The 27029-nt window shown below is 39.2% G+C and overlaps 1 protein-coding gene across 3 annotated transcripts; it reads right to left on the bottom strand.

Annotated features, from left to right (window-relative positions):
- Positions 1 to 18848: 18848 nt before the first annotated feature.
- Positions 18849 to 26504, bottom strand: LOC147318997 (meprin A subunit beta-like). 3 transcript variants are annotated; one of them, XM_086309951.1, is made up of 17 exons: positions 26289 to 26504; positions 25930 to 25948; positions 25788 to 25826; positions 25648 to 25673; positions 25460 to 25544; positions 24990 to 25107; positions 23060 to 23235; positions 22541 to 22759; positions 21681 to 21842; positions 21281 to 21511; positions 20700 to 21152; positions 20439 to 20612; positions 20216 to 20321; positions 19965 to 20009; positions 19806 to 19850; positions 19627 to 19671; positions 18849 to 18927 (listed from the first exon to the last, which is right to left on the bottom strand). In XM_086309951.1, the coding sequence occupies exons 1-17, from the start codon at positions 26355 to 26357 to the stop codon at positions 18849 to 18851; spliced, it is 2091 nt and encodes a 696-aa protein (XP_086166077.1). In that variant the 5' UTR covers positions 26358 to 26504. The 3 variants fall into 3 exon arrangements, with proteins under 3 accessions (XP_086166077.1, XP_086166078.1, XP_086166080.1); XM_086309952.1 differs by lacking the exon at positions 19806 to 19850; XM_086309954.1 differs by lacking the exons at positions 19627 to 19671; positions 19806 to 19850 and having other exon boundaries at positions 21690 to 21842.
- Between the last annotated feature and the right edge of the window lie 525 nt (positions 26505 to 27029).

Below are 27029 nucleotides of genomic sequence, written 5' to 3'. Positions count from 1 at the left end.
ATTCTTTAGTCATAGTTGGATTAGTACTGTTTAGAAAGGTACAAGGTTTACTTATGTTCACAAGTTTCTGAAATATACAGTACCTGCCCAGTTACATCTGTCAGAAATGTTCAAATTGATTAAGAAGTTGCGCAATTACCAAACTAAAACTTGACCTGGAACTTCTTTAATGCCGTATAGTGGAATATGGTGAAGCATGCAGTGAGATGTTATTGTAGCTGGAGAGAAAACTATTAGATGTATGTGTTCATTAATAACAGACACATTAAAACAGAAAATGTACTTTAAGTAACAGAAGTAAAATGTCAAATATTAACAGTTCATGTATGTAAGTATTAAACACGTCGCCAATTTTATAAGTAAATGTATTTCTATAGGTGGTATTGATATGCAGACTCATCTATCTTGCTGATGAGACCCACCATAGTCACATGGGACAGAAAGAGAATTAGGGTCTTGTTTTCTGCTTAGCCGTCACCTAAGGATTTACATCCTTTATAAGCAGAAGGAGTCTCACTATCTGTTTTAACGTCTCCCATTACAATGGCCTCACTGTGTTTGTAGAGCAAAAGGCCCCTCTGTAGTGAACATGCATACTATAGGTAAATGAATACCACAAACATAAACTAAATTCAATGTTAGCGTTTCTCAAAGTCTGGGGTAAAACCCAGAAGTAGCCATGAATTTCCACATAGCCAACATATATCAAACATTTCTGAGCTAAATTTACAACAGAGTGATAGATCTTTCCTCTCTATCTATGCAGTGTACTGTACTCTTTACTATTGTAGGGCCATCAGCCCATTTAAACAGTATAAACCCTCTCAAAGCCATTTACAGTTATCTTTACTGACCCCACATCAGCATGTTTGAGGCCAATCAAAATCCCTCAGTGAAATGTGATAAACTGAAAATCTTACCTTTAGCGTGTCAAATAATACGTTAAAGTTCCGTACACATGTCAAAGGAACTCACAACTGTTGTTACAATAAGGGTCTAATGCACTTACGCATCAGGAACTGACATGCTAGAAAATCAGTCTAGCTACCCTACAAAATGTGCACAAGTTGCTGTAAAACTTGCATGCTATAATTACTCCAATCACTTTTACTCATGTTCAGGACTCTAACAGAGTTTGTGATGTTCAGAGAGTCATATAAATGCATATCATTTATAAAATGATTATTAACTTCACACCAACGACCACCTTAACTCAAAAACACACTAAGCTTTCCAGGGAAACTGCCTGTCTGTTTAATCAGGTGCCATCTGCATTCATTCGCTGATCCCTCTTGGGTGGCAAAATCATAAAAAACTGATGGGAAACATAGAAAGCATTGTTTCATGTTAACCGTAGAATCCCCCATTTTGACACATGGTCTCTCCCATGAGTCAACTCATCAGAACTAGGAGAATAACAAAAAGTAAAAGGTTAGTTAGAAAATTTCTCAGACAACATCAGCTGCTTCTCCTCCAGAGTAACTTCGCTCCAGCCCAGGGTTACACCCTGTGTTAGAGAATAAAATCAGCATTATTGTCATGTTAAGTAGGTCTAACTCTTGGCTCTGCCTGGAGCCTGCATCTACACCACAGTTACCTAGAAACCAAAATCAGTGAGTAAATGCAAACTTCACGCTTGCAAACAACTGTAGGTTATAAGAGTATTAAGGCATCCCACACCACAGACACAAGTGTGCCATGTGCAGTTTATTTCCCCAAATCATTAAAAACACTACTGTTGACATAATTTGCCCAAACCATGGATCATCCCATGTGTTTAATTAAAACTACTGTAACCAATAACTTTTCTTAAGTAATGTCACCCACTTGTTTTAAACACTATGGGCTCAACACCTTAAAATGAATAATGATATGATAATGAGCCCCGCACTAAGATGTTCTGTAATCACTGCACAACCTGCTTCATTTCACTCATGTCTGCCTGTGTGATGCCAAAACCCTTAGAGAGGAAACAAAAAAACAGAGAGAGAATTATGACCTTGTTTTCTGCTCAGCCGTCACCTAAGGATTTACATCCCTGATAAGCAGGAGTCTCACATCTGTTTAACGTCTCCCATTACAATGGCCTCACTATGTGTGTAGAGCAGAAGGCCCCTCTGTAGTGAACATGCAAACAACTAAGTGAGAAAGTGAAATTACTATTACTAATGTGATATGATTAAATATGCGATTAATAAGTGAGAAAAGAAATCTGCCACCACACCCCCTATGAGCAAGCACTTTGGCGACAGTGGGAAGGAAAAACTGCCTTTTAACAGGAAGAAACCTCCTGCTGACCCAGGCTCAGGGAGGGGCGGCCATCTGATGCGACCGGTTGGGGTGAGAGAAGGAAAACAGGATGAAGAGAGACGGAGATTAATAACAGGTATGATTCAATGCAGAGAGGTCTATTAACACATAGACCTGGACACGTGTACCAGTACTTTTAGCCACTTTTGGCTGGAATTTCTCTGCCTTCACTCTTAGCTGGTTTGTGACCTGGCTTGAGATTCAAACTAGTTGGTTATATTTCTTCTTTGCCTGCTTTTTCTCTAGCCTCTTTTCTTCCATGGGCAGAGACTAACAGGATAGTACAGGTACCTGTGTAGAACTCAGATCTGACCTGGGCCTCTCTCTGACTGTTACGACAAGAAGTCCTCATCTTCCTGGCTCCACCTTTGTAACAGAAACTTTAAAGAGTGTTCTATGCCTACACATTTTTGACTAAGAAACTTTTCCAGTTCAACTTGGCTCTCTCTGTTTTCAAGCATGAAGAGTAGTGTTCAGTTAACTCTTTCAGCTTTGACTGTTTCCAGCTGCATAACGAGGCTCTGTCAGACTTGGATGCTGCAATATTGTTCTATCATGGCAAACTCCTTTCCCTGATTATTATAGTTGAATACAAAGTCTACAAAGATCTTTTCATGACACTGTGGATTTTATGTGATTGTGTTCTACATTTGCAAATAGCAAATACCAGTATGACCCCATGTGGAATTTACTAGGGCTGTGGGAGTTCCAAGTGGGCAGACCCACTGAGGACCCACATGAGCCAGCCCAGATGGGCTATGTTCTATGGGTACCATATGGATAAGATATAGGAAGTAGGTTGAACAGGCAACTGAGTTTAACTACCTCAGCTGAGTATAAGTATTACTGTGTTATCTTGTTGTTTTATAAGATTAGCATTAATAAATGTCTGTACAAGACCAATTTTACTGGGTTCTAGATTTTTTTAGAGGAATATAGCTGCATGTAACCTTCTTACGTTTTTCTTTTAATGCCATCTCACAGTGCAATGAGGGTAGGGGTATATAAAAACGGCCTTGAGCAAGAAGTAGTTCCCCTGTGTTGGGAGCACGCACAACAGTCAGAAAGGCAGATCAATGAGCACACTTTCTCTGCAGAACACAGAAGATCATCATCATTATTGTCACTGTTTTTATTCTCCTAGAAAAGCAAATAAAATATACAATTTTTTTTACACACAGTGTTTTTTTGCAGAGAGAATTTTGATCAGAAATAGTGTACTGACTGTAGAATCCATCTCTGGCTGCTGTGCCTGCTCCCAAAACAAAGGAAACTGATTATTTAAGGGGAACTGAACGGTCTTGTAGGGCCACAGTCCCAACTGCTTTTACTGTGATTGCTGTGGCCCTCTGTTTTTAACCTGTGTTAATGTTACTTTGTTAGAATTCCTTTTTCCTGCATTTACAGCTTGTGTGATTATTGGCCAGGAGGGTTTGCAGTTTCCTCAAAACACGAGTTATTTGCTGTTTTGATTATGACTTTAACTAATGGCTGCTTATAAATTGCATTGTCACACTATTACATAAATATATTATTAATATGTGTATATTGGTTTAATTTTGCTGGTGTCACTCCCTGGAGTAATCAAAGTGCAGTTTGACTTGGCCTACAAAGAGCACTAGGCTGGGGTGTCACATCTGAATAAGCTGGTTGTAGGGTTAGTCTCAGGTTTTGTGCTAGACTATATGCACCTTGTGTGCCTGGGGGTAATCGCTCTGAGTCCCAATTTGTGTATTGATAACTGTGGTCATGCAGGGGATGTTTTGAAGCAGCTTGTAAAAACACATATGGTTTTATTTATGGTCTTGAATTTGGTAGCTATAATGTATATTCTTTAATACACCTTGCACAAGATACAGAACATTTTGGCCTTTTGGATAGCATTTCTTGATTCCCATTTGAAACCTTCCTGGGAAAACTGAAGAACACTGTGCAGAGGCCACAGAAAACTGTGGAACAAATTCTCAAGTACGTCTATGAGACGCAAAGTATTCAGAAAAAAAGAAAAGAGATTATCCCTGTTTCCTCTCCATTTAAAAAGCCTCTTAACTCTGGACCAATAAGAAGTGAACTTGTAAGCAGTTCAGAAAATACGCTGATGGACAGACACATGTTTCTTGCTCCATGGGAGATAACCGTTTCAGGGTAGTGGGAAAGATTCCTATTGTGACAAACATTTTACATGGTTGCCATGTTGTCAAAGCACTGTGTGTTAGGTCTCTGAAAACCGTAATGCCTTTTTCAGCTACCCATTGGACTCAACATGCCTTGGAAATGGCTTTGCTGCAAATCTGTCCAAACAAATGCATGTTGATGAATTAAAAAAGAAAAGGGTGCTTTTGCCACTGAAGTCTGGATATTTGGCATTGGCACTGCTGTACTAGTTGGCTTCTTTTTGATTTCCCCTCTGCATGCTATGATTTGCAGTTGTTGGTTTCCTGGATGGTGAAGGTGTATCCATAATTCTTTACAAGTGGTTTACAGGACTAGTGGAAAATTCTTGTTTCTGCCTACCACGGGTAGTCAGTATCAATCACTCATGGTGCCGTGATTTTAGCTGAATCACATTTTGTAAAAACAAATTATATTCTCCTTTGATGGCTGCTGAGAGAAGTAGTTTTTTCAGATAGAGATGACTGATTCATGATAACAAGAAATGATTCCTCTTTCAATTATGTTTTACATATCACACAGTGCCCTCATACATTAAACCGTAGGACTGAAAGAAAGTTTACTTTCTTTTTCACAAAACTATGGTGCAACATGCTGGCAGTTACGTGCAAGAATGTACAGTATGTTGTGCATACAGGAAGATAAGAGAATATGATAAAGGGGATGAGGCACAGACATAGCTAAAGGTCATGCATAGAGGACAAGACAGACTTGGCAGGAAACAGAAAAGGACACCTAAACAAGGAAACATGGGTGATAACTACCTGAGACATACTAATAATAAACACTAGAACGTAACATTTCTCCAATACATCATAAGAAATCAAAAATACAAAAAACAAGCGCAAAATCCTGGGTCACAGATGAAGCATCCTGACACAGTTCTCCTTATAGATACACATCACTGGTGACCGTATTACATGGCTTGTGCATTTAACGTGCTTTGTTAAAAAAAAGAAAGAAAGAAAGAAAACAAGGGCAAAATTAGGACCTTTACCATAGTTTCCTAACCTTATATCTTGATATAATAATCTAAATAGTAATCATTCAGGAGGAACTTTACTATCTTTTCCATTTGTACAACGTATTTTACATTCTTCCGCATAACTATACTGCCAGTATGTTCCACCAATGAAAGTAAAACTTCTTTCAGTTCTAAGTTTTGAGACCATATTAAAAAGCATAATTATGTGGGGTCTTTACCAGGTTCTAATATGATTTAAATGCAGCCTCAGATGAAAAAAACGAAAACATGACATAATATGCAGAGTCATTAAAGTGAACTGCAGACGATTAAACACAATACTAACATCACTACACAAATCCAGTAATCTACTTTCTTCCTTTTTTGAGGTAATCAACTCTGTCAGTTCAATTAAGTTCAGAGCAGGTCAGCCACTAATCAGAGGGTCAGTGGTTTGATCCCAGGCTGTCTCCTGGCTGCATGCCAAATATCCTTGGGCAAGATACTAACCCCATGTTTGCCTACTGGCGGTGGTCAGAGGGCCCGGTGGCGCCTGTGTCCGGCAGCCTCGCCTCTGTCAGTGCGCTCCAGGGTGGGTAGCTTGCCATCGCCAGTGTGTGAATGTGTGTGTGAATGGGTGAATGACTGAATGTAGTGTGAAGCGCTTTGGGGTCCTTAGGGACTAGAAAAGCGCTATACAAATGCAGGCCATTTACCATTTGTTTATACAATATCAAGTCACAACAACAGTCAACTCAATGTGCTTTTTATTGTAAATGGACTGATTCTTATATAGCCCTTTTCTATTCTCCTGGATTACTCTATACAGCACGCTGCATTCACCCATACACACCCATTCACACGAGCACTCTATGCTTTTTGTCAGTGCTTTAACTCAGCGGTCCCCAACCCCGGGCCTCGGACCGGTACCGGTCCGTGAGTCGTTTGGTACCGGGCCGTGAGAGTTGAGGCTCAGGTGCGAAATGTATGGTTTTCAGGGTTTTTATCGGTTTTGAGCGTTATTTTGTTATCATTTTTATTGTTAACTCGGTTTTCCTGGGTCTTTTCACATGTGTTATGAATAAATCTTCTTTTTTTTGGTACCGGTACTAGTTTTATTTTGTTGTATTTATCCGCGACACCTTAAAGGCCGGTCCGTGAAAATATTGTCGGGCATAAACCGATCCGTGGCGCAAAAAAGGTTGGGGACCGCTGCTTTAACTAACTTACACTCATACATATTTATACTCTAATGGATGCATCGAAGAGCAAATCGGGGTTAGTATCTGGCCCAATGATATTTGGCCTGATTATTCATGACTTTGTATTTGATTAGGACTTTAAATTCAATTCTGGATTTACAGGGACCCAGTGAAGTGAAGCCAATATAGGAGACATATGCTCTTTCTCTAGTAATAACGACCTATTATTTAGTAGGTCATTTATTTATATTATAAGTCGTGATTTTATATTATTTTTATTTTTACATTTATTTATGTATTTTTTAATTAATTTTATTCTACTTTTTAGGTCATTACTTATTTTAACGATTATTAGCACTGAGATTCGAGTAACAACATCTTGCTCTGTCAAGCTTCTTTGTGAAGAATGATAATTAAGAATCATTGAACCTTTAACATAAGAAAACCAGTGTGTTGTTGTCATCCACACACCGTTTTCAAATAGGTTAGGCATGTGACTGCATGTGTAGCTACCAGTGTTTTAAAGATGATATATTGCACATGTGGTCTTGCTTACTTTGGCAAAACTATTGGAAAATTGAACTACTGTACAATTATTAAAACTGAAGGGCAATTGCGCACTGATGGCACGGTCTCTGCGCAGCAAAAATCTGCGTTCAATTCAATTCAATTCAATTCAATTTTATTTATATAGCGCCAAATCACAACAAAAGTCGCCTCAAGGCGCTTCATAGATACAGAGAAAAACAATTATATGACCCCCTATGAGCAAGCACTTTGGCGACAGTGGGAAGGAAAAACTCCCTTTTAACAGGAAGAAACCTCCGGCAGAACCAGGCTCAGGGAGGGGCGGCCATCTGCTGCGACCGGTTGGGGTGAGAGAAGGAAGACAGGATAAAAGACATGCTGTGGAAGAGAGACAGAGGTTAATAACAGATATGATTCAATGCAGAGAGGTCTATTAACACATAGTGAGTGAGAAAGGTGACTGGAAAGGAAAAACTCAATGCATCATGGGAATCCCCTGGCAGCCTACGTCTATTGCAGCATAACTAAGGGAGGATTCAGGGTCACTTGGTCCAGCCCTAACTATATGCTTTAGCAAAAAGGAAAGTTTTAAGCCTAATCTTAAAAGTAGAGATAGTGTCTGTCTCCCGAATCCAAACTGGAAGCTGGTTCCACAGAAGAGGGGCCTGAAAACTGAAGGCTCTCCCTCCCATTCTACTTTTAAATACTCTAGGAACAACAAGTAGGCCTGCAGAGCGAGAGCGAAGTGCTCTAATAGGGTGATATGGTACTACAAGGTCATTAAGATAAGATGGGGCCTGATTATTTAAGACCTTGTATGTGAGGGGCAGGATTTTGAATTCAATTCTGGACTTAACAGGAAGCCAATGAAGGGAAGCCAAAACAGGAGAAATCTGCTCTCTCTTTCTAGTCCCTGTCAGTACTCTTGCTGCAGCATTTTGGATTAGCTGAAGGATTTTCAGTGAGTTTTTTGGACATCCTGATAATAATGAATTACAGTAGTCCAGCCTGGAAGTAATAAATGCATGAACTAGTTTTTCAGCGTCACTCTGAGACAGGATATTTCTAATTTTAGAGATGTTGCGCAAATGGAAGAACGCAGTCTTACATATTTGTTTAATATGTGCATTGAAGGACATGTCCTGGTCAAAAATGACTCCAAGGTTCCTCACAGTGTTACTGGAGGCCAAGGTAATGCCATCCAGAGTAAGAATCTGGTTAGATACCATATTTCTAAGCTTTTCAGGGCCGAGTACAATAACCTCAGTTTTATCTGAATTAAGAAGCAGAAAGTTAGCGGCCATCCAGGTCTTTATGTCTTTAAGACATTCCTGCAGTTTAACTAATTGGTGTGTGTTATCTGGCTTCATGGACAGATAGAGCTGGGTGTCATCTGCATAGCAGTGAAAATGTATGCTATGTCTTCTAATGATGCTGCCTAAGGGAAGCATGTATAATGTAAACAGAATTGGTCCAAGCACTGAACCCTGTGGAACTCTATAATTAACCTCAGTGTGTGAAGAGGACTCTCCATTTACATGAACAAATTGGAGTCTATTAGATAGATATGATACAAACCACTGCAGTGCAGTACCTGTAATACCTACAGCATGTTCTAATCGCTCTAATAGCGATTAGAACATCTAAAAACTAGGATATTATGGTCAATAGTATCGAACGCTGCACTAAGGTCAAGCAGGACAAGCACAGAGATGAGTTCACTGTCAGAGGCCATAAGAAGATCATTTGTAACCTTCACTAAAGCTGTTTCTGTGCTGTGATGAGCTCTGAAACCTGACTGAAACTCTTCAAATAAACCATTCCTCTGCAGATGATCTGTTAGCTGTTTGACAACTACTCTTTCAAGGATTTTTGATATGAAAGGAAGGTTGGAGATTGGCCTATAATTAGCTAAGACTGCTGCGCACAAAAAAAAATTTCTAACCTGAATTGAAATTAAAGTAAATACATTAACAATTCTGTTTTGCAGTGTTAGTCAGTAAGTGACTGGCTGCTCCAGTATGGGATTAATACAATTCAATTAAATTTTATTTATATAGCGCCAAATCACAACAAAAGTTGCCTCAAGGCGCTTTATATTGTACACTAGATCCAGAGAAAAACCCAACAATCATATGACCCCCTAAGAGCAAGCACTTTGGCTAAGGTGGGAAGGAAAAACTCCCTTTTAACAGGAAGAAACCTCCGGCAGAACCAGGCTCAGGGAGGGGCGGCCATCTGCTGCGACAGGTTGGGGTGAGAGATTAGATTAGAACGATGCCACCTTATCCCATAGTCCAACCAATCACGCGATTCACATTCACGTATGTACACAGCGTCCTTATGTGCAAGACCAGTGTTTTATCTAGCAAAGCAGCGTGGCTGATGTGAAGTGAAGCCACGTTAATAACAATGTGTACAACCATTGGAGATGTGAGCAGGACAGACGGAACAATTGAAGGAAAAAATGTGGACTTTATACCAGTTTTTAAATTGTGTTGACAGGCCACGTAAAACCAGAGTTATGATAAAAATATATGCAACGTTTGGTTTTCTTCTTGAATACTATCGTTGTTTATATTTACTGCGGGAAGAAAAGATAAAAACTACGTTTTATAAGGAAAAAGCTGGAAAGCGCTCTCCGCCTGTGAGCAAAGATGAAACCAAAACACCCCCACCCTTTCCCATTGGTCGAAAAATGTACCATGTCGACCAATCAAAACATGGCATTTAGTTGTTAAGAAACGGGAAGAAGTTTTAGGAGTGACGGCGGTTTTGGGAGGTGAGAGATTTGCGACGTTTAACGCAAATCTTGTGTAGTTAGTGTGTAGTGTATTCTATAGTTTTGTTGTGTGCGTCAGAACAACGAGGCGACTGCTGAATGTTACAGGTGTTACAGGAGTGAAACATCTCCTGTTGTCAGGCCTGCAGGTATCAGGGTGTTGTTCTCTGCTGTGTTCTCCTTTATTTCATAGTGGACAGAAATTATTTTTTGGAGTAGCACAAATAATTTGTGTGGCATCAGATTTGATGCAGAACAGCTGATTTTTCTTTAAATATTTTGAAATGTTTGTTTAAAAAACGCCTCTGCAGCATTTTTAGGTAAGCAGCTGCAACAAACTTTGTTGTTTGCCAAACTCAGTAATTAAATGAGATAATTGATTAAAGAAAAATTTCTTAGTACAAAGACTACGCTTACAAAATTATGAACATGGTAATAAATACGGTCAATCCCAGAATGCATAGCGCGGCGGTGGGTGTGGATAATTTTGCCGAAAAAAAAATGGCGGATGAGGGGCAGCCGAAGAGTAAACTTTAAGTAAGTACTGAATATTATGTCACTTATTTATGTGCAAATGTTTAATAACAAAGAACATTAAACATTACTGTTGGCCACATGTCGGCAAAGTTATGTGACATTAGTGACGTTTGTACTAACTTGGTTTTAAAGCCTTTACTTTAAAATATACGCCGTTCAATAGCTGAGCTTAATCTTACAGAGAATGATCAAAGCTCATGTAGAAAGAAACAAACAAATGAAAAAAAGATTTTCTCCTTCATTTCTGTTAAACAAAGCTGTATGACACGTTTCCAGCTGTTAGTATCATGGTTGCTAGGCAACCTGGGCAGCGCAACGGAGGCTAGACCGTCCCATTTCACAAGCCTCGCACTTCTGGCATTAGCGGTCTTTGAGTACGCGGCCCTTGAGGATCATTGAGGCTGCGTACTTTAAGGCTGCAGACCCTGAATTGGGATACAGCCATAGTCTCTCCAGCGTGTCCTGGGTCTGCCCTGGGGCCTCCTCCCGGTGGGACATGCCCAGAACACCTCGCCCAGGAGGCGCCCAGGAGGCATCCGTGTCAGATGCCCGAACCACCTCAGCTGGCTCCTTTCAATGTGGAGGAGCAGTGGCTCTACTCTGAGCCCCTCCTGGATGGCCGAACTTCTTACCCTATCTCTAAGGGTGAGGCCAGCCACCCAAAGAATTCAATGTCTGTTTGATCTGCACTGAAGCTGTGGTAGTTATGAAAGAGTATAATGTAAGACGTCATTATGAAACCAAACATCAGGCTTATGCATCCTACACTGGTGCTGAGCGAGAGCAGAAATGAAAGCAAATGACCTGCAGGGTCAGCAACAGTATTTCTTTTGTGCTCAACAAGTCCAGGAAAAGGCTAAAATAGCCAGCTATGAGGTCGCCCAACTCATCGCAAGACAAGGCAAGCTTTTTTCAGATGGAGACCTCATAAAACACGGCCTCGTTAAAGTCACCGAAATAATGTGCCCGAAAAAAGTGCAGGACTTCAACAATGTCAGCATGTCCAGAAATCCAGTTGTGCGACACACTGAAGACTTGTCAGCCAACATTAAACTGCAACTGTCTGATAAAGCTTGTGCTTTTGATTTTTACTCCATGCGATGAGAGCACCGATGCCACAGACACCACACAGCTGCTTTCTTTTTTTTTGCGGGGAGTGGACGAGAGCACGAGCGCTTTAGGTGAGTAAAAAATATATTCCACAGTATGCAGTAAGCATGCATGTGCAGGTACACATGCTTCAAATATCAATAATGCGCATCAATTCTGTCACTACGCTGCTTTTGCGCACCACTTTCTGCGTTTTTCCTTTTTGCGTTTTTCTTTTTAACACACGGAGTACACACCGCTGTGCACAGCACACGCACGATTTTTGGCACGAGTGGCGATCAGCACCACAGCTGGATGGCCCGATTTACATAATAATTTACTAATATTATATGCACTCCTGTTATTAAGTCCAGTTCAGTCTGTTAATGTTGATAACAGATTCAAATGAAAGTTAATAGATATGTTGCTAAGCCTAATAACTTAAATAACAAGCTTGAAATTTACCCATCCCATTTTCCCCTTTATTGTTTTTCTCTGTGCTGTAAATCTTCTGTCTAAAGAAGAAATCTGAGGCTGCTGTTCTGAGAATGAGCTACCAAAGCTTTTTCTGAATAAATCAATAAAGATCAATTTATGGAAAGCTGTGATGAAGGCAGTTTTGTCTTTAATTATATTTAACAATATAACATATTTGACCACATTTAAGTGATTTTTCTAACTTTAATATACTAAAGTTAAGGTTATTTACCTAATTTCTAGTAAGTGGCCCAGCCCCTCCTATATTGCTATGTTTGTGGCCCTCAGTGGAAAAACGTTTAGACACCCCTGCCATAGATCATCGTGATGTTTATTATATTGCTCTTTTTTTCTTCTGCTTGTTTTCTCTTTTTTCTTTCTCAACAGGTGATCCAGGTGATTGATACATGTATTTTTTGTCTGCTTATTTTGTTGGTTTTTGTTGTTTGCCCCTTATCATCTTTCCTCTTCCCTGCTGTTTTTCTTTCCCTCTTTCTTTCTCCCCTTTCTTTTCCCCAGTCAAGTCTGTCCCGTGTTTAGCAAAGTGAAAATAAAATAAAATAAACAATAAAAGGTGAATCAAATAGACCATTACCGCAAGGCTGGGAGGGTCCATTTGGTAAAGTAAATCCGTTGGGCAACTTTCTTCGCCTTTAGACAATAATTCTGATGGCAAAAGAGCCAAACGGGACAGGCGAAAAAAAAAGAAGAAAAAAAACAGAAAGAAGAAGAAGAAGAAGAATTAACTATATAATTAATTGCCCAAAATTGGTCTTTATATACTGTATTTTGCAGACAGAGAGTTACAGGACTCTCTCCCAGACCACATACTCATACTCATACTACAAGTCAGAGCTTTATAAAAAACAAAAAAGAAAAAAAAAGAAGTTGTGTTTTTAAAATTGTTATTTTTATTTCCAATAGTGTTAACATACTACACAGGGAGTTTGTGCGTTCGCTCAGACACAGAGGGAACATTAGTTGTAAATTATATATGATTTTTATGTTTTACAAGCATGTTTGTTAATTCACATTTTTGGAGAGAACAGAAACTTTCCAGATCTTTCCTGGCCAGACAGGTATCCAAGTACTGCTGAAAAACATAGAGGACCAATGATGTACTCTAAAATGTTTATTTTTTAAATTAAATGTTATTATTAAAGGTTTAAAAAGTTGTTATTAACATTATTTTTGATATAGCAAATCACCAAGACCCATGAACGTACAGTGTTTCTAAACATAATAGTGCTTTCTTTATATTTGAATAGGTTCAAACTCCTAACTATTTAGATTTGTCACAGTTCAGAATTGCAGTTAACCAAAGTAACGTTTACGTATTGTTTAACAGGTGTCAAAAATTTAAATAATAAAATATACATATGTGTTAACACAAGATTTCATAATTTAGTTTACCACTTGGATGAAGTAAGACTTCTCTAAAAATGTTTGGGTGGAGGTAAATCTGCTCTTTGTTTATCTGTTGTGAACTGAGTGTTGAAATGTGCATTTCAAGTGGGATGCCAGTAGGGATGGCTACCGGTTCTGACATAAACGGTAGTAACCAGACCGAAAAGCAACGCACATTTCGGTGCTTTATTTCGGTGCTTTTTTTTCCTGAGATGTCATACACTTTGGATTCTAGCCAATCATTTTACCTTTCTGAGGATAGTAGGTGGGCCCAGGTACGTACGTTCTTTTAGAGGAGAGCTACAGATTAAAAATGCCCAAAGCGAAGCGGTCAAATTCTGGCTGTACTTCACAGCAAAAGATGCAAACTCAGCAGCCTGCAACAAGTGCTTTAAGGTGATACTGTGCAAACTCGAATCTGATGAATCAACGGGCAACGTAAAGCATTTTGTTAAAAGCCGAGAAATGCGCCGTATTTGGTAGCTTGCTGCGAGACCTCACACCGTGCACATCTACTGTGGGTGGGTTGCCTGTTATCGGACCCAGAGTTAGCAACATCCCCCAAAAACCCGAAGAGTAGAGTCCTGGCCCCTAGCCCTGCCAGTGTAGCAGAAATGATGATGGATGATGATGCAGCAGCAGCCGTTCTTCTCTGCATGAGTAGCTTAATGTTGTTCGTGTGTAAGCTAACCACGTTATTAAATTAATGCATGTAAGGTGATCTATCAAACACTGTCATAGTTACATGCGGCTGTCTTCTTGTTTGATGGCAGATACTCCCTTCACCCTGGCCAAAAAGGCTAAAATGACCAAAGAAAAAGTGGAAAACAGCTAAACATGAGAGGTTTTTGGACAAAGTTTGTGTTTTTTCCATTGATTAAGCACTGCTTCCAACAAAGAGTGATGCCATAAATTCCCTATAGCTGCAGAAAAGGCTAACATTGTTATCATTTTACAAAAAAACAGCTGAACATGAGAGGTTTTTGGACCAATTTTGTGTTCTCCATTCTTTAAGCACCGGTTCGAGCACTGTTTAAGCACCGGCACCGTTTCAAAAGTACCGGTTTGGTACTGGTTCGGATAAAACCTAAACGATACCCATCCCTAGCTGCCAGAGGTTCAGCTGATGTTACTAAGGTTGGTCACACGGTGGCAGCATTGTGTAAGACAGTCTTTAGATTTCATTAATAATCCAAACAGGTAGTCACTGTTGCAGTTAAGGAAGTTTCATATCTCTTCCCAAATGTACAACATAGTGTACATTCTTCCATGTACAGTAACTGACTGCCAGTATGTTCCACCCCTACAGTTATGTGAAAAAGAAAGTAAACCAATGTCAAGTTGTGCCACAGCACCATGGGCCATCTCTATGTTTTACATTTGTAGGTGCAGGTGTAGGTGACAACCATCTTGTCCATGGTAGAATGAGAATGTGATCAGTTGTGTTCTTCCCCTTACATCGTGCTCAGGAGTTCAACAGCCATTCTTTTCTTTCTGACATAGCTAACCATGATAAGACTGCCACTGAAAACCAATGTTCTGTAAACCTCCCTGAATTTGGAAGACTTCATCAGAGGAGGGATGCCGACCTTGTCCTATTGTAGAGTCCCCACAATAGTCGTGCTTTTCGACTCTCCTTTTTCTCCCACCTCACGCTCAAAGACACACAACGAGTCCATTCTCCCTGCAGCACGGACTACACTGCCCATGAAGCTACATTCTGCATTCTGCCTATTAGCTTAGCACAACAACAAAGGCGCTCTCTCACCCAGGAAGCACGCAGAGCGAGAGCGTCACCCTGTAACCATGGCAACCGTAACGCTGCCGCCTGGAACTACAGAACGTAGCTGTCAAACAAAACCCAAACAGTCCTGACCCGCCACAATATGAAACAAGAAAGTACCGCCGTGTAATCCACTTATTTCAACAAAGTAACTGTATTCTAAATACCACCTTTTACCTGTAACGTTCCGTTACCTGTAACAGAATACAGTTACTCATATTTTGTATTTTAAATACACTCAACAAAAATATAAACGCAACACCTTTGTTACTGCTCCCATTCCCCATTGGATGGACGTAGAGACCTAAAATTCATTCCAGATACACAATATAACCATCCCTCCCAAACAGTGGTCACAAATCAGTCCAAATGTGTGGTAGTGGGCACATCTGCTATATTGAGATAATCCATCCCACCTCACAGGTGTGCCACATCAGGATGCTGATCTGACATCATGAGTAGTGCACAGGTGTACCTCAGACTGCCCACAACAAAAGGCCACCCTGGAATGTGCAGTTTTGTCTCACAGCAAAATGCCACAGATGCCACAAGCAATGAGGGAGCGTGCAATTGGCATGCTGACAGCAGGAATGTCAACCAGATCTGTCGCCCGTGCATTGAATGTTCATTTATCAACCATAAGCCGTCTCCACAGGCGTTTCAGAGAATATGGCAGCACATCCAACCGGCCTCACAACCGCAGACCTCGTGTAACCACACCAGCCCAGGACCTCCACATCCAGCAGGTTCACCTCCAAGATCGTCTGAGACCAGCCACCCAGACAGCTGCTGGAACAATTGGTTTGCACAACCAAACAATTTCTGCACAAACTGTCAGAAACCGTCTCAGGGACGCTCAACTGCATGCCCGTCGTCCTCATCGGGGTCTTGACCTGACTCCAGCTCGTCGCCGTAACAGACTTGTGTGGGCAAATGCTCACATTCGATGGCGTCTGGCACGTTGGAGAGGTGTGCGCTTCACGGATGAATCATGGTTCACATTGTTCAGGGCAGATGGCAGCTGAGAATGTCCCAGTTCTTGCATGGCCAGCATACTCACCGGACATGTCACCCATTGAGCATGTTCGGGATGTGCTTGACCGGCGTATACGACAGCGTGTACCAGTTCCCACGAATATCCAACAACCTCGCACAGCCATTGAAGTGGAGTGGACCAACATTCCACAGGCCACAATTGACAATCTGATAGACTCCATGCGACGATGTATTGCACTGCATGAGGCAAATGGTGGTCACACCAGATACTGACCGGTTCTGGGTCCCCAGACCCCCAATAGCGCAAAAAACTGCACATTCCAGGGTGGCCTTTTGTTGTGGGCAGTCTGAGGTACACCTGTGCACTACTCATGATGTCAGATCAGCATCCTGATGTGGCACACCTGTGAGGTGGGATGGATTATCTCAATATAGCAGATGTGCCCACTACCACACATTTGGACTGATTTGTGACCACTGTTTGGGAGGGATGGTTATATTGTGTATCTGGAATGAATTTTAGGTCTCTACGTCCATCCCATGGGGAATGGGAGCAGTAACAAAGGTGTTGCGTTTATATTTTTGTTGAGTGTACGTAACGGTGGTACATGGTAAATGGCCTGTATTTATATAGCGCTTTACTAGTCCCCAAGGACCCCAAAGCGCTTTACATATCCAGTCATCCACCCATTCACGCACACATTCACATGTATTCCGTTACTCCCCAACACTGGTTATTGCTGTGTAAAATATTATTCTTAAGCAGTGACACTCTTTATGGTCCATTTGGTATATATTCCTGACAGTTGATAAGAATCAAAGGTTCATATGAAATTCCATAGGAAATGAATGGGGGTCATTTTTGACTCACTTATGGAAGTTTGTAGTAGTAAAACAAAAACAAAAATGTTGTAAAATGTACAAAAGGTAATTTAAATATTTAAATATTTAGCTAGAATATGAAATAATTACAACTTTTCATTACAAAAGTATTGCAAGCAAAAACAACCCGACAGGGTCATTTTTGACTCACTTATACATCCAAGGGTTAAGTTAAAATCGCTGCATTATGAGTGATCCTGAGTGGAGTTGCATGATGTCATGGTTTAGTCACACATATCTCCTGCATCACTTGAAAGCCAAAAGGTATCTTATGTATGAAAATAATGTCACAGCTTAAGCTTTTTTAGGAAGTGACTAGTAATCAACAAAGGCATACTAACTTTGCAGATATTTGTTATACAAGAAAGATGTGATTATTAATGTTTTATTATGAAACGTCATTGCAATGAAGTATTACCATATGGGAATACTTCAGTGCAATCTGCATTTTGGCGTAGTTGTGTGCCTGTGTGTGTTTGATAGACATAATACCTTATATTGCCAAGTGACATCAGCCCCACCTTTTGGTGGTTTGGTCTGGATCATTCAATCATTTTACTGAGGTAGAGAAGCATCCTGTTAATACTTATGTAAAAAGCTCATTACAAACGTCAGTCTCAGTACAGACATTACTCTAATCCAATCATCTTCTTGTCCCTTTTTTAGCTAATCAACCTGCACTCAGTGTGGTTTCAGTGCCCTCCATTTTGCCTTTCAGATTCTCGTTTATGCAACCCACTTCCTCAGCATATCCACCATATCCAAGTCATTCAGAGCTCCAGTCCTCATCTTCGTCTTCACCACTACCAGTGTCTAGACTCTAGACCCTTGGGGATCCTGCCCTAATCCTATCACCACTGGGATTCCATGCTGCCATGATGAGTCAAAATAATTAATTTCTCTATCTTAGTAAATTATGTTCACCACTGCCAAATGATTAAAATCCAAGTAACGCTGAAAAAAACCATGAACCAAGAATGTTTGTGTGTGGTGGAGCTGTGGTCCCTGGGTCAGCTGCAGGGGAAGGGTGGTGCAAGGGAGGCTGTAGGTGGAGGTGATTGGACTAATGAGATTTTCCTTTTTTATAGTGAGATGGGAGAACAGAAGGGGGGAGTGTGTGAAAAGCTGTCGTTCATGGGTGCCAAACCAAAGAAATTATATGTGTGTAAAATCAATGAAACTAAATTGATCACAAGAAGAGTTCATTTACATTTTGTTTTAAAGGTTATTTATTTATTTATTTTTGTTGAGCATCGGTACGCCAACATCCAAGAAGGCACACTGTTGCTAATCATAGTAGTATAGTCCCCCCCCCCCCACACACACACTATATTATAGTAACTTCAAACTATGTGGACTGCACATGATTGAAAACTGCAGTAAACAAAACTGTCATATGATTATAAATTGATATTGGTCAAAAGCAGTTTAAAAGCTACACATATTTTACATATTTTTTGCTTGCTTTATTTTAGTCGCTATATTGTATACACAAAATGAAAACATTGTTGCAAATGATTATTATTAAACCAACAACCACAATGAAAGGTTTCACCACCAAAAAAGCAAATCATTATATTAGAAACATCTATAATAAATCAAAAAGGAACAGATAGTTATCAGGTCATACAGAAGCAAAATCCAAAAATAACAAAAAGTAATCTGGCAGCGTCAATTGTGCTGCTCATGTAAAGATTCCAGATGTGGATGAAATACACATCAGGGTATCAAAAGCAGCAGCGCTAGCAGGAGTGTGAGGAAAGGAGAGGCCATCATACCAGGAGAGAATCCAAAAAGGCTAAAACACAAAGAAACGAATTAAGGAATTAAATGAGTTATACATTTCAGAAGAAGGTGTACATCGCCATCAGCACTGTTGTGTTTTACTGGGCATAATCTATGTGTGCTGTAAGCTGCAACAAATAATACACTCAGTTGTCTTGTAATTTTACACATTGGTACTGAAAACAATTCATTATTATGGCAAATGTGAATTACAGACATTCTGATTGGCTGGTGACTATATTCTTGTGGGTCACTGCATAAATCATTATTACCCATGCAAGAAATACATGGGCAGAGACAAAAGACTTTAATATTAGCATTACTAGTGTCATCATCATCACTGGGCAAGGTCATGTGTAAATCAAAGCATTATACGGTATGTATGTGAAAATAACATGTTGATTTCAAATCCTGCATCAAATATTGAAATGATTAAAGCTTCCAAAATGAGCTTTTTCTTTTGTCTACTCCATTAAGTGTTCACCACTGCAGATCAGCTTTCACCATCTCACCCTATTCCTCCATTGGTACACCAAGCCTCTGCATGTGCTGCTTCACTATAAGTTTTGCTGATGACTATCCTTAAATAAAGCTTTTTGTGTTGAGCACAAAATTATACTGTGTTCAGCAGTAGAATGTCTAAAATTTCAGGTCCAGCAGAGTTTACAGCTTGTGACAACAACACGATCTTACAAACAGATGATTGTTGTACCTGTCATCTGTTGTCTCTGGAATTGGAATTGTGGTAGGTGAGATCCTGTAAACAACAAAGTATTTTTAACAGGTAGGTCAAAATTCTTATGTGTGTAAGAGTTTTAGTGTTTCTGGCTGCAAGAAACACATTCTATTTATTAAAAAAAAAACTGAAAATGTTTGAGAAATGTGGAGTACCTGCCATCTGTTGTCTCTGGAATTGGAATTGTGGTAGGTGAGATCCTGTAAACAACAAAGTATTTTTAACAGGTAGGTCAAAATTCTTATGTGTGTAAGAGTTTTAGTGTTTCTGGCTGCAAGAAACACATTCTATTTATTAAAAAAAATGTGGAGTACCTGCCATCTGTTGTGTCTGGAATTGGAATTGTGGTGGTTGAGATCCTGTAAAAGCATTTTCGAGAGGTCTATTAAAACTTTCATGGGTGCAGAAGTCAGTGCTAGAGTTTCTAGCACTAGTGTGCACTAGCTTTCAGATCTAGTAACAACAGACATACAAACTGCTTACTGCTATTTTCTTATGAATTTGTATGTTGTTTCATATGATATGTTTTCTCTTCATATGAATCCTAATTTAATAAATTTTGTACCGTGATGAGCAAGGTCCTTTATCCTGGTCTCCAGGAGGATGTGTAATATTAACTGTTCTCACTTGAAGACATGGCAGTGAACTTCCATTAACTAGAGGAGTGAGATCTATTGAAAGAAGAAATTTAAAATATGTATACAGAAACTTGCATCACTTCATGCATTTCTGTTGTAAAAGTTTCAAGTACAATATTTAAATTTAACAATGAAAATATTTAAATTTGCCTTGTGCACTGAAGATGAAAATGGCACTCCCTCCCTTGAGATAATCTCTGGATTTGATGTCTTCCAAAGATGCAAAATAATATCTACCATACAGGTTATTAGCATAGATGAGCTCATTGTTCTCATCAACAATTTGAATTCCAACATCACGAGGTTTTCCCCAAAAGGGAACACCTATTTATAGAAAGCATATGTAACATAGTGGTCAATAATTTAGTTAGTAGATTTTTTAAGCATTACTTCATTTTTCTGCAAACGTACCAGTGGTGGTGAGCAGATTTGGGTCAGTGGTGAGACTCATTTGGCTTGACATCTGTAGCTGGATGTTGGGGTTCTGATCCACCATTTGAACAGTAAATTGCCTTTGTGGGCAAGGCCATTTCAGTTGGTCATCATAGACACCAGAGACAAGATGCACATATACTCCAAAATCTGTCTGCCTTAGATATAACGCTACCCGGTAAGCATAGCCCTCACTGGAATACTGCCTTGGGCTATATATCAGGGCCGGAGTATGAGTACTGTTCCAAAATCTCTCAAAATCATTAATCTGCCAGGTTCCATCTGGACACTCGAGCTCTGACAGATTGATGTCATCAATAGAGAAGCCACCTGTAGAGTTTCCTGCTCCTTTACGAACCTCAAACTCCACCTGGAACTGCTTGGTGGCATTTAGAGGAACATGGTGGAGAGTCCAGTGAGATGTTGGTGGACCTGAAGTTAGAATTTTTAGATTAATAGGTGAATGTGACGTATGTCTTCATGACAAAATGTGAAATATGAAACATTTATACTTTCTCTGGAGAAAATCATCATAAATAATCACGCAAATGATTCATTACCACTGATCTGTCCCATGAGGTAGCGAGTTCCTGTGGAGTCCCATTCATCTTGAAACTCTCTGATCCAGATGTTAAGTTCGTCTGTCTGGCTCCCATTGTGGTAATAGTAGAACTGCAGACACTGGACATGACACTCCCTCTGGGGACTCATCCTCTTTGTCTCCAGCCAGGCTGAGTCTCCCTCCTGACCTGGTCCTGTGCTAGCATACATGAAGTAACCCGCATCCTGACCTACAATACAGTTCAAAATTATCTTTAAATTTTAAGTATCAAAAGTATTTATTATTATCTCTGGCAGCTTACTTTTGATGTTAGTAATGCTGAGGTGGAAAACTACATTTTCCATTTAAAACTGTATATTAAACACTGCAATAAAAAAATGCAATATTTGAAACCTTACCTTGATTACCATTTCCACTGGGCAGATTGGTGTGGTCAGAGCTGGGACCACCATAAACACCAGTTACCATTTCCCAGCCATTGCCACTCTTTGAACAGCGGTTCATTTGACACATGGTCCCATTAGTAAAGCCACAGTACATCTTAAAGGCAATGGATGAGCCTGTAGAGATCAATTAAAAGCGCAAGTTTTTTTTTTCAAGGAAGGTTGGAGGGAAAAGGCAAAATTGTCAACTCACAAAACTGTCATCTCAAGGGAGTGAACTGTTTTCACGTGAGCAATTTTCTACACACATTCAGCACTTTAGGCTTAGTTAATTACTGACAATGAGCAACAGAAAGTTGATTATTGGAGTACCCGTGATATTGCTGAAATTGCAGCCTGACACATAGCAATCCTGGCATGTTGATTTTTGTATGAATTAAACAAATAGAGTGGGATTATTTGCTGATTATAAATTGGCCATAGGTGCAAATATGAGCATGGTTGTCTGTTTGTTTAAACCATTTTCAAATCATAATTGTGACTTGTTGAACTTTTCTTAAAACAAATAGACTTGATCATTGTGCCAGTTCAAAAAGTGATCATAATAGATATTTTGGAATTCAATAATATATAAATTTATGGCCTCATGAATACAAGTAAAAACCCCTAGTAAAGAGCCCTACTAAGTTTAAATGCGCGTAGTAACTCTAAAAACAATGTAAAAACTATTTACAAATGTGAGTGTGAGAAAGAAAATGGTTACTTTCTATTGGTTAAGAGCACAATATTCTCACGGTGTCCTTAGTAATTTTAACCAGTAATCCCAGAGTATTCCTAAAACTGGATGCTGGTCCCCATAATCTTTGAGCACTTACTGCATTTGTAGAGTAGATTCAGCTCCTGAACATCACTAGTGCTCATTTCCAGTCGTTGACCAATAAGATTCTGGAATTTGGGGTCTTTGGTGATAATTGTAGATCCATTGCCATTGGTGAAATCATCTTTGCCATAGTGCATCACGGACAAATAGTCATATGGGACTCCATGGGTGGTGCTCTCATCACTGCCGACTATTCTAAAATTGTGCTTGTAAGCTATAAAAATCATATATAAAAGTCAAACATCAGATACAGTACACTTAACTGAAAATATTTTGATAATATGAGAGAAGGTCAAATCATAAAAGGAAATATTTTGTATACTCACTATAGTGATTTCATTGATTTTATGACTCAATCTCAGATTATTAAATAGTTATGATTTTATGTTAACAATTTCAGAGTGGTTATTACATTTATGCAGACTGCTTTATACAGCTTTAAGATAAGTATTTGAATAGAAATATTGAACAAAGACATTAACATTGTTATAATTAGTATAAGTGTTAACCAAACCCTCTAGGATGTTTTCAAAGTTAATCGTCACATAATCATCTCTGTCATATCTGGACTGTTCATGGTAGAAGCCAAGAGCATGAAGGAACTCATGTTCAACAATTGCAATGTAACCACAGCCTATTCCAATGGAGAGTTCCTGTCCACGGGATGCTTTCCCAATGTATGACCAACATCTGAAATTAAAGGCAGAACACTGATGAATATTTGTCCTATAACTAGTTATGTATTCTCTAATTTATTTAGTTTAATCTATAAAATCACAATTAAATAAATCAGAAAAGAAATAACAAAAACATAACCATTCTTAAAAATTTCACTGTATTCATCTTGTTCTTTTGCTAGAACTATATATTTTGATTTGATATACCTTTATTAGTCCCATAAGGGGGAATTTCATAAGGCTGCTGACCTATTGCGCGCAATGGCGGCGCCATCTTACCCTCCAGCCATACATACATTACACAAAACATCACATGGGGAAGACAGGTCAGAGAGGTATAACAATGGAAAATGCACCACATGAGGAAAGATAAGGAGAAAAAATAACTCCCCCCCCCAGACTGAGCTCCAACAGTTTGAGAACAGAAAAAAACACCTCTGCACAAAGCACATGAAAAAACTCTTAATACACCAAAGAAACACATGACAAGCAACAGGGGTGGGTAAAGGGTGAGAGACAGCTGATTTAGACAGTATCCGGTCCTGCAGCCTGTGCGCTGGTCTCCTTGATCCACCGTCAGCATCGGAAGGGAATAAGCGTCGAAGGCATTTGGAAAGGAAGGGGGGATGAGTGTGTGCATATCAGTGTATATGTATGTGTGTGTGTGTCCAGAGTTCAGCTGAGACAGTGTCCTTCGCCCTGCTAGGCTAAGTAAACAGTCTTCCAGCCAACCCAGGTGGCCTTGCATGGAATGGGAAGGAACAGTCTAAACAGTCGTTATCAGGGTGTTTTTGTTCGGCTGCAACCTTACGACCGCAGCTGGCGCCGAGAGGGTATCAACATGAAGTGATGGTGTTTCTTACTTTAGTGCGAACAGCTCATATGAATTTCAAAGCAGTTCTACAGTCTAACACTGGTCTCTCAATCTCCCATTGGAGAGCCGCGAGCTTCGCCATACTTGCGTTCTGTGATGTTGTCATTTCTTGTGCTCAAGGAGCCGATTCTGAGAACTCACGACAGTGTGCCTCCCCGAGATGTCATCCAATTTGCGTTCAGAGATGTTTTTCCGAGCTAGCCCTCTGAGATGTAATCCAGTCTGCAGTCAGAGATCTTATTCTGAGTATTCACAGCAGCCGTAGCCTTTCCAAGATCTTATCCGTGCTGCACTCAATGAGCCCATTGAGTGCAGCAATCGTTTCAATCACATCGTTTCAATCCCAGTGGGCAGCCTTGTAGGGGTTTGAACAGCCGGTTCCGCTTTCTTAATTCTTCGATAAGTCAGGGCCAAGCCAGCTCCGATCAGCCAGAACCCTGTTACCATGGTTCCAAATAGGTAGATATCTTCAGCACTCAGGCTCACCCAAGCCCAAACTTCTCGTTGAGAAAGGGGTGTCAATTGCATTTAGGGACCAGTTGATCCAATCCATAATTCCTCTTTTAGGTTTTAGAGAACAGACTGTGAGTGAGTGTTCCTGGGAAAAGTAATACAAAAAAACACGAGACTAGACAAGGACACAAGAGGCTAAGCAGGGAAGCTAAGGGAGAGGAGGAGGAGGAGAGGAGAAAAGTGCAACCGCCTTCGTCAAGAGCAAGAGCAGAAGTATATCACACACACATATATATATATCACAAATTAAACTAAGCTAAACGAACAAAAAGTCTAATTGAAAAATCAGCATAGTCATTTTTAGAATATTTATGCTAATTACAGCTAAGTAGAAAATTTTATTTTTAAAAACAACAACAACAAAGAGCAGAAAAACATACCCATTTAACTGTTTGACAGAAATGTAATAGTCCTCAGAGTCCCTTGGTTTGAAGTCAATGCATGATTTCAATCTGAACTGGTCAAAGGCTCTCAGAATGACTCCTTTAGAATTAATGTCTACCGTTGTTGTGTTATAGAGATTAAAAGAAAAGAAGAAGATATTTTAGACAACCAATAAAGGTCCTTAGCCTTGCCCATGCATTTTACTGTAAGGCTATAAAGCATGGAGCTATAAAAATTTTAGCAAAGGCGTGGGTGGTTGCTTTGCAAAACTATTCCATTAAAGTAGCTCTGTTCACTCGCACATGCTGCTGTATTTTTTTTCAATATGTGGCTTCTATGTGTCAAAAGCGTCCAGCTGACATGGAAAAAATGCATTTTCAGGTATGACATCACAAAGATGTGTTCCCATAGAAATAAAGAAATAAAGACTTCTTTCAGGTGTATTTATAAGAAAATACATATTTACCAAGGTCATTATTTAAGAGGTAGGGGACTGGAGATGTCCACAGGATGTTTTCATTAATAATGGTACTCCTCTGCTTGCCTATAGGCTAAAGTGTAAGAAACATGTATATTGTGACATAATGCAAAGTTACTATGCACACAGATGTTTTTAGAACAAATACATTTTTATCTTCATACAAAAAAACTCACCTCCAAAATATCATCATGTAAAAATTCTAAGATAAAATTTAAAAAATTAGAAACAAGTCACTAATATTCAAGTACAGTTGCATGAAGAACAAAAATCTCCTTATAAAAAGGTTTAGTTATAAGTAGATGTTGAACTTTACCCTTGTTTATTTCAGGAATGTCCTTCACTTCACCAACATCTACAAAAACAGATGAGGTATTTTTGTATACAGTTTTTTTTTAATATTAAAAAAAAATTGAATTTCATCAAATGATGTGGAAAATTAAAAAAATAGAACTTACCCACTATTTCTGGCCCATTCTGTAAAAATATCAATATAATATTAAAATAAATGTTCCATCATTTAACATACTGTATGTAGTACTGTGAATAAATGTTTTTTTTTTTTTTTTTCATTTTAAGCTTTGATAGAAAACACACTCCATACTTGTTGGTCAACATGCAAAATTACAATTTTTGTTTTTCTTTTTGAAAAACCAAAATCATTGTTTGTAGCTGATATTTAATATTCAGTATTATTGTTCAACAAACTTGATTACAAAACAAACCAGACAAATAATAAAAAAAAAATCTCTTTAAGTTCTCTTTGCATATTGATATTTACGATTTCTGAAATATCACTATGCAACTAATCACTTACTGGGTTTAAGGAGAATGCTTCAGAAATTGCCATGATCACAAAAATAAAAACACATTCTTTCATCCTCATGGTGCGTCTTTGATGAAACCTAAATCAATAGAGATTCTACCAAGAATGAGGAAAAAGCAATCACAAAATTAAAAAATATGTAAATATTAAAGATATATCAAACTTTATGTTTGTTCTTATAGAAATATGAAACTTGTCTTTACCTTGTCCCACGCTTGTCTCTTCCTCATCTGCATGAGAAGTTGTACCTGTGACAGGAGTGTTAGAACCAGTTTTATACAACTAAAGCTACGTGCTTGACACATTAGGGAGTCACGCATATTCTATCTAGATTTGTTCCTGCTTTAGCCCACGTCATCATTTCCTGTTATCTGATGTCTGTGACATTAAAAAATCCCGAGTGTTTGCATTACTTAAAGACATTCCACTTCACACCTAATTTTTACCAGGAAAACATGAACAACAGTTGATAACAATGATAAACTCAACATTTGACTATGAACTTTTGTCTTTTACTCTTAGTGGAGAACTTTTTTTTTTCTGTGTAATCGATAGATGACCTAAGGTACTATATTATCTTTCCTCTGTCTCTGATGTGAAACAAATATTTTGTTGTGGGAGTTGGCTGTGGATATGGATCTCAGTCGTCTACTTCATCAAATCTTCTGTTTTCTTTTATTTGTAAAAATGTTTGAAAAGAGGACTGATCAATGAAATCTCTCACCTTTGACT

This window comes from Aulonocara sp. 'chitande type north' Nkhata Bay, linkage group LG11, assembly GCF_057382095.1.
Source record: "Aulonocara sp. 'chitande type north' Nkhata Bay isolate Kocher_YH1m ecotype deep benthic linkage group LG11, A_spYH_male_GT1.1, whole genome shotgun sequence".
NCBI classification, from domain to species: Eukaryota; Metazoa; Chordata; class Actinopteri; order Cichliformes; family Cichlidae; genus Aulonocara; species Aulonocara sp. 'chitande type north' Nkhata Bay.
This window is presented reverse-complemented; position numbering and strand designations above follow the sequence as displayed.